The 8,343-nt window shown below is 47.6% G+C and overlaps 2 protein-coding genes across 2 annotated transcripts; both read left to right on the plus strand.

The window, feature by feature from the left end:
- Window positions 1-1,026: 1,026 nt before the first annotated feature.
- On the plus strand, window positions 1,027-2,862 carry LOC149198805 (uncharacterized). Its single transcript, XM_089400369.1, has one exon. It carries the CDS (start codon window positions 1,027-1,029, stop codon window positions 2,860-2,862), a length of 1,836 nt encoding a protein of 611 aa, XP_089256495.1.
- A 2,351-nt stretch (window positions 2,863-5,213) lies between these two features.
- Window positions 5,214-7,049, plus strand: LOC149198806 (uncharacterized). Its single transcript, XM_089400370.1, has one exon. The coding sequence runs from the start codon at window positions 5,214-5,216 to the stop codon at window positions 7,047-7,049; it is 1,836 nt and encodes a 611-aa protein (XP_089256496.1).
- Window positions 7,050-8,343: the final 1,294 nt, after the last annotated feature.

An 8,343-nucleotide genomic window follows, 5' to 3' on the forward strand; every position in this document is an offset into this window, starting at 1 on the left:
TCCAGACACCAATGATGCCCTCAAAGGTGGTCTCGAAGCTCTTACTGCCAGATATCGAAGAGATTGCCATGAACTCTACTTACGACATGAGCAATCTATTGTGGAGCAAAATGGAACTAGGGTTTCTAATCTTGTTTCAGATTTTAAAGAAAAGCTTCGCCAGCTTGCCCTTCCTTTCGAAGACATGGAGTTCACTAGTTCCACCGGTCCTGTTGATGGCAGTCTTGTTGCCGCCCATTGGTGTACTCTTGCCTTGTCCACTTACAGTCGACAGGTCAATGATTTCAAAACCGAGCTTGTTCTTCGTCGTTCTGCCAGAGATGCTGCCCAAGCTGCCAGAAATTCCGCTCGGGAAGAAGCAGCTAAGCAAGCTAATGATATTCCTCGTGAGGAAGCCATTTCTGTATTGGTTCGAAGAGAAATTGAAAAATCTCTCCAAGCCCAGCAACAGAAAATTGATCATCTTGCTTCTCTCCTTGAGGCTTCACCCCAGAAGCAGCCCCAGCAACATTCTCGGCAGAAACCCCAGCAGCAGCAGCAGCAACGTAGACAGCCCCAGCAGCAGCAGCAGAGGCAGCCCCAGCAGCGTCAGCAGCATATCCGGCCCCCGCAGCAGCAGCAGCAGCCTCTGCGCAGTCAACAGAGGCCTCTGCGCAGGCAGCCCCAGCAACCGCGCAGTGAGCCTGAGCAACTGGGCAGGCAGCCTCAGAGGCAGCAGCAGCAGCAGGGTGCCCTAGATCAGCAATGCCGGCCAAAAAACGGGATGGGGAGGGGGCGTTTCCGCAGACGAAACCGCTCCACCAGATCTGTTGCTGGACAGTCGGCCTCCATTCCAAACCAGCCTTCCCAGAACACTGGTTTGAATCCGGAGGCTGCCCCATTTGCTCCACATGGGCAAGGTGTTCATCAAATCCCTGCCGGATTCAAAGGGAAAGGCAAGACTCCTTTAATGTAAGCAAATCCCGTCATCTGTATTGGCTGCCCTCCGTTAGCCCCTCCTCTTATTTAGTTTACCTGATTGGAAAAATGACCCCTTCTCAGATTGATCGTCGAATCAGCAATCTTGCTATTCACAATCTCTCTTCCGTCTCTCTTTCCTTCAGCCAAACCAAATTATTGGGCCTAGGGCACAAATACATCCCCCGGCCTCCTCCCATGGCCGTTGATGACATTCTTAAAGAATTTGCTTATTTTTCCCGTCTTTGCCGCCTCAGAAGATTTTTTCGTCTTTCTTCTGATGATGATACCTATAATCCTTTCCGCCTGCCAAACCCTACCTGGGAACCGCCGATTAATGACCCTGATCTTAATCGTGCCCTTCAGCTTGGCCTTTCCATCCTTCAAACCCGCATTGCCTCCGTCCAGTTTACCCCCAGACCCAGTTTTGCTAGATCCCAATTGCTTGCATTAAAGAGTCTTCGCCGACTCCCCATTGTGATCAAACCAGCAGACAAGAACTTGGGGATTGTGGTTCTTGACAGAGAAAACTATGTTGCCGAAGCCCATAGGCAACTAGCTGATCTCAATGTCTACAGGCAGTATGCATCGGTTCCGTGGTTGGCCATCAGCAGGTCTCTCAGGCAGCTTCGAGCAAGATATCGCAACCTTCTCTCAGTTCAGCAGTGGGAGTATATAATGCAAGTCAAGCCGCAAGATGCCAAAGCTTGCAGGCTTTACTTTATTTGGAAGATCCACAAAAACCCTCCTGTCGGTAGGCCTATCTGTGCTTACAATGGGTTTATGCTGGAGCCTCTCTCCAAATTCTTGCATTATAAACTTCTCGGTACTTTGTTGGCTCAGCCCAACCATCTCCCAGACTCTCTCTCTTTGCTGCAGGATATTGAATCCAAGCGTTTTGCTCCCGATTCATTTCTTGTTACTTTTGATGTAGAGTCCCTCTATCCTAGTATTCCTACTCAGGAAGGCTTGCATGCCTTACGGGATATGATTGAGCATAGTACTGCTGATCTCTTCACTCCAGAGGACGTGGATTTTCTTGTCAGTGCAGCTGAGTTGGTGCTCAAGTGGCATTTTTTGCAGTTTGATGGCTCTTTTTACCGGCAGATTAGAGGCACTGCCATGGGCAGCAATTTTGCTGTTGTATATGCTTGTCTCTTCCTTTGCCATCTCGAGCAAGAAGTCTTCCGTAGATTTCCTGCTCCAGAGATTCAGCTTTTCAGACGGTTTATTGATGATGGTTGCATGGTCTGGAATGGCTCCAGAGAGAGATTGGTCCAATTCTTGGATTGCTACCAGTCCATTTATCCTGAGCACATCCGCATTACTTCTTGCATTTCATCATCCAGCATCAACATTCTGGACATAGTGCTTTTCAAAGGTGATGACTTTCACACCTCTGGAAAGCTTTCCACCAGATGTTTCCAGAAACCACTGAATGCATACCAGTATATTCCATTTACTTCCTGGCACCCCAAACACCAGAAAGTTGCATTCGTGGTTAATGAGCTGCAGAGATATCTTCTTCGAGAGAGCACCGAGCCGGGTTTCCTTGAACTCAGACGGGCTTTCTACAGCAGGCTTCGGTCGAGGGGCTATCCACCGGATTTCCTCCAGGCATGTTTTGCCAAGGTCCATTGGGATCAAAGGGTTGCTCTATTGCAGCGGGTCTATGCGCGAGGTCCTCTTCACTCTCTTGGCCTCAAAAGGGCCCCCTTGGTGTTGAAGCTGGACTATTGTGAAGCCACTCGTGCTTTGAACCTTGGGGGTTCCCTAAACCCTAAACTGCATGGAGAATTCCAGCGTCACCCTTTGCTTCAGCATATTCCCAGGCCCTTGATTTGTTGGCGGAATCCGCGCAAGATCGGCACCTTCTACATGAGCAGTTCCGACCCCCGGCCTTGATTTTCTACAGGAGCAGTGCATTCTTCTTCCAGGAGCAGTACATGTTTTTTACATAAGCAGAACTATTCTTTAGCTATTTTTTAGCTACTTGTTACGTTTCTGCGTATACGCGAGTTAGTTACTGCAAAGTCGCGTGTATACGCTAGTCAGACTCTGCGAAGTCGCGTATCTATTTATTCACATTTTTTAATATTTAAAATATTTTTTAATATTTTAATATTAAAAAATTATTAAAAAACTCCATGTACATGCACCTGCCCTGTCCGCTTTTGCTATATAAGGACAGCAAGTAGCTCATTCTCTTTGTATCACTGATGAGTCCCATTGAGGACGAAACTAGTTTGATGTTAATACAGAGTTTCTGTTCTACTTATGTATTTTGTATAATCGCTTGTCCTTAAGCATTTTTTATTTTGTATCGGTTCATCTGTCTCGGTTATCTTTGGGCGTCTTTTCGTTTCGGCTTCCGCCCTTCTATCCTTTCTGCTGAATCTCAGATCCAAGTTACGTATCTGCGTATACGCGAGTTCGTCACTGCAAAGTCGCGTGTATACGCTAGTCAGACACTGCAAAGTCGCGTATCTGTTTTTTCAGATTTTTCGCGTATCTGCAAAGTCACGTATCTGTCTCGGTTTTTCTTTGGGTGTATTTTCGTTACGGTTTCCGCCTTACTCTCTTTTCTGCTTTAAGTCCTAAACTAAGTCCATGGCGAGAAACCCTAATGAATGCACGGGTCCTGTTACTAGATCTCATTCCAGGGCCCATTCTCAAACCCTTATTGATCTTGATCCTCCCGAACGCGATTCCGCTTCGTCTCGGAGGAACATCATTGATAATGTTATTCAGCAGTTCGTCTTGGAGAACTCTATTTCTCCCCGTGAGATTGATGAAATCGTGAACCGAGAACAAGAGAAGCGGAACTCCACTGGGCTTTTTCTTTTCAGCCCACCAGAGCATACCGCAGCTGGCATCAATGAGCCTGCGCAGTCCCCTCCAGGAACTGCGCAGCCTCATCTTGAGACTGCCCAGCCCCATCCTGAGGCTGCGCAGCCCCATCTCGACTTTCAGCCGGGCCCTTCTTCTCGGCCTCCAGCTTCTAATGATCCGGAATCATCTTTTGCCCGCCAGCTTCCGGGTAATAATGAAATTCCGCCGTTGCCCACCGCTTGGACCGATGTAATTTCTCGTGCAGTCATGGATTTCCAAAAAGCCACTGAAATCTTGCATAGATCTCAGTCGCTCGTTGAGAAATTGCTTGCTCTTCAACAAGACAACCGTGTTATTCAGAGCCTTATGGTTAAAACACCGGGTCTTGTAGCTTCCGATCCAGACACCAATGATGCCCTCAAAGGTGGTCTCGAAGCTCTTACTGCCAGATATCGAAGAGATTGCCATGAACTCTACTTACGACATGAGCAATCTATTGTGGAGCAAAATGGAACTAGGGTTTCTAATCTTGTTTCAGATTTTAAAGAAAAGCTTCGCCAGCTTGCCCTTCCTTTCGAAGACATGGAGTTCACTAGTTCCACCGGTCCTGTTGATGGCAGTCTTGTTGCCGCCCATTGGTGTACTCTTGCCTTGTCCACTTACAGTCGACAGGTCAATGATTTCAAAACCGAGCTTGTTCTTCGTCGTTCTGCCAGAGATGCTGCCCAAGCTGCCAGAAATTCCGCTCGGGAAGAAGCAGCTAAGCAAGCTAATGATATTCCTCGTGAGGAAGCCATTTCTGTATTGGTTCGAAGAGAAATTGAAAAATCTCTCCAAGCCCAGCAACAGAAAATTGATCATCTTGCTTCTCTCCTTGAGGCTTCACCCCAGAAGCAGCCCCAGCAACATTCTCGGCAGAAACCCCAGCAGCAGCAGCAGCAACGTAGACAGCCCCAGCAGCAGCAGCAGAGGCAGCCCCAGCAGCGTCAGCAGCATATCCGGCCCCCGCAGCAGCAGCAGCAGCCTCTGCGCAGTCAACAGAGGCCTCTGCGCAGGCAGCCCCAGCAACCGCGCAGTGAGCCTGAGCAACTGGGCAGGCAGCCTCAGAGGCAGCAGCAGCAGCAGGGTGCCCTAGATCAGCAATGCCGGCCAAAAAACGGGATGGGGAGGGGGCGTTTCCGCAGACGAAACCGCTCCACCAGATCTGTTGCTGGACAGTCGGCCTCCATTCCAAACCAGCCTTCCCAGAACACTGGTTTGAATCCGGAGGCTGCCCCATTTGCTCCACATGGGCAAGGTGTTCATCAAATCCCTGCCGGATTCAAAGGGAAAGGCAAGACTCCTTTAATGTAAGCAAATCCCGTCATCTGTATTGGCTGCCCTCCGTTAGCCCCTCCTCTTATTTAGTTTACCTGATTGGAAAAATGACCCCTTCTCAGATTGATCGTCGAATCAGCAATCTTGCTATTCACAATCTCTCTTCCGTCTCTCTTTCCTTCAGCCAAACCAAATTATTGGGCCTAGGGCACAAATACATCCCCCGGCCTCCTCCCATGGCCGTTGATGACATTCTTAAAGAATTTGCTTATTTTTCCCGTCTTTGCCGCCTCAGAAGATTTTTTCGTCTTTCTTCTGATGATGATACCTATAATCCTTTCCGCCTGCCAAACCCTACCTGGGAACCGCCGATTAATGACCCTGATCTTAATCGTGCCCTTCAGCTTGGCCTTTCCATCCTTCAAACCCGCATTGCCTCCGTCCAGTTTACCCCCAGACCCAGTTTTGCTAGATCCCAATTGCTTGCATTAAAGAGTCTTCGCCGACTCCCCATTGTGATCAAACCAGCAGACAAGAACTTGGGGATTGTGGTTCTTGACAGAGAAAACTATGTTGCCGAAGCCCATAGGCAACTAGCTGATCTCAATGTCTACAGGCAGTATGCATCGGTTCCGTGGTTGGCCATCAGCAGGTCTCTCAGGCAGCTTCGAGCAAGATATCGCAACCTTCTCTCAGTTCAGCAGTGGGAGTATATAATGCAAGTCAAGCCGCAAGATGCCAAAGCTTGCAGGCTTTACTTTATTTGGAAGATCCACAAAAACCCTCCTGTCGGTAGGCCTATCTGTGCTTACAATGGGTTTATGCTGGAGCCTCTCTCCAAATTCTTGCATTATAAACTTCTCGGTACTTTGTTGGCTCAGCCCAACCATCTCCCAGACTCTCTCTCTTTGCTGCAGGATATTGAATCCAAGCGTTTTGCTCCCGATTCATTTCTTGTTACTTTTGATGTAGAGTCCCTCTATCCTAGTATTCCTACTCAGGAAGGCTTGCATGCCTTACGGGATATGATTGAGCATAGTACTGCTGATCTCTTCACTCCAGAGGACGTGGATTTTCTTGTCAGTGCAGCTGAGTTGGTGCTCAAGTGGCATTTTTTGCAGTTTGATGGCTCTTTTTACCGGCAGATTAGAGGCACTGCCATGGGCAGCAATTTTGCTGTTGTATATGCTTGTCTCTTCCTTTGCCATCTCGAGCAAGAAGTCTTCCGTAGATTTCCTGCTCCAGAGATTCAGCTTTTCAGACGGTTTATTGATGATGGTTGCATGGTCTGGAATGGCTCCAGAGAGAGATTGGTCCAATTCTTGGATTGCTACCAGTCCATTTATCCTGAGCACATCCGCATTACTTCTTGCATTTCATCATCCAGCATCAACATTCTGGACATAGTGCTTTTCAAAGGTGATGACTTTCACACCTCTGGAAAGCTTTCCACCAGATGCTTCCAGAAACCACTGAATGCATACCAGTATATTCCATTTACTTCCTGGCACCCCAAACACCAGAAAGTTGCATTCGTGGTTAATGAGCTGCAGAGATATCTTCTTCGAGAGAGCACCGAGCCGGGTTTCCTTGAACTCAGACGGGCTTTCTACAGCAGGCTTCGGTCGAGGGGCTATCCACCGGATTTCCTCCAGGCATGTTTTGCCAAGGTCCATTGGGATCAAAGGGTTGCTCTATTGCAGCGGGTCTATGCGCGAGGTCCTCTTCACTCTCTTGGCCTCAAAAGGGCCCCCTTGGTGTTGAAGCTGGACTATTGTGAAGCCACTCGTGCTTTGAACCTTGGGGGTTCCCTAAACCCTAAACTGCATGGAGAATTCCAGCGTCACCCTTTGCTTCAGCATATTCCCAGGCCCTTGATTTGTTGGCGGAATCCGCGCAAGATCGGCACCTTCTACATGAGCAGTTCCGACCCCCGGCCTTGATTTTCTACAGGAGCAGTGCATTCTTCTTCCAGGAGCAGTACATGTTTTTTACATAAGCAGAACTATTCTTTAGCTATTTTTTAGCTACTTGTTACGTTTCTGCGTATACGCGAGTTAGTTACTGCAAAGTCGCGTGTATACGCTAGTCAGACTCTGCGAAGTCGCGTATCTATTTATTCACATTTTTTAATATTTAAAATATTTTTTAATATTTTAATATTAAAAAATTATTAAAAAACTCCATGTACATGCACCTGCCCTGTCCGCTTTTGCTATATAAGGACAGCAAGTAGCTCATTCTCTTTGTATCACTGATGAGTCCCATTGAGGACGAAACTAGTTTGATGTTAATACAGAGTTTCTGTTCTACTTATGTATTTTGTATAATCGCTTGTCCTTAAGCATTTTTTATTTTGTATCGGTTCATCTGTCTCGGTTATCTTTGGGCGTCTTTTCGTTTCGGCTTCCGCCCTTCTATCCTTTCTGCTGAATCTCAGATCCAAGTTACGTATCTGCGTATACGCGAGTTCGTCACTGCAAAGTCGCGTGTATACGCTAGTCAGACACTGCAAAGTCGCGTATCTGTTTTTTCAGATTTTTCGCGTATCTGCAAAGTCACGTATCTGTCTCGGTTTTTCTTTGGGTGTATTTTCGTTACGGTTTCCGCCTTACTCTCTTTTCTGCTTTAAACCCTAAACCCTAAACCCTAAACCCTAAACCCTAAACCCTAAACCCTAAACCCTAAACCCTAAACCCTAAAACCCTAAACCCTAAACCCTATAACCCCTTAACCCTAAAACCCCTTAACCCTAAACCCTAAACCCTTAACCCTAAACCCTAAACCCTTAACCCTTAACCCTAAACCCTAAACCCTTAACCCTTAACCCTTAAACCCTTAAACCCTTAAACCCTAAACCCTAAACCCTAAACCCTAAACCCTAAACCCAGAACCCTAGAACCCTAGAACCCTTCAACCCTCAACCCTCAACCCTCAACCCTCAACCCTCAACCCTAAACCCTCAACCCTAGAACCCTCAACCCTCAACCCTCAACCCTCAACCCTCAACCCTCAACCCTAAACCCTAAACCCTAAACCCTAAACCCTAAACCCCAAAGCCCAAAGCCCAAACCCCAAACCCAAAACCCAAAACCCCAAACCCCAAACCCCAAACCCTTAAACCCTAAACCCCAAAACCTAAACCCCAAACCCCAAACCCCAAACCCCAAAACCCAAAACCCAAAACCCAAAACCCAAAACCCGAAACCCGAAAACCCCTAGACCCTAGACCCTAGA

Source organism: Pinus tabuliformis, chromosome 2_1 (genome assembly GCF_031772625.1).
Source record: "Pinus tabuliformis cultivar Carrire ecotype Pingquan chromosome 2_1, CPIR1, whole genome shotgun sequence".
Classification (NCBI taxonomy): domain Eukaryota; kingdom Viridiplantae; phylum Streptophyta; class Pinopsida; order Pinales; family Pinaceae; genus Pinus; species Pinus tabuliformis.

Bases quoted from the DNA above. Each gene is read 5' to 3' on its own strand.
- LOC149198805 (XM_089400369.1), top strand. From the start codon at position 1,027: ATGACCCCTTCTCAGATTGATCGTCGAATCAGCAATCTTGCTATTCAC.
- LOC149198806 (XM_089400370.1), top strand. From the start codon at position 5,214: ATGACCCCTTCTCAGATTGATCGTCGAATCAGCAATCTTGCTATTCAC.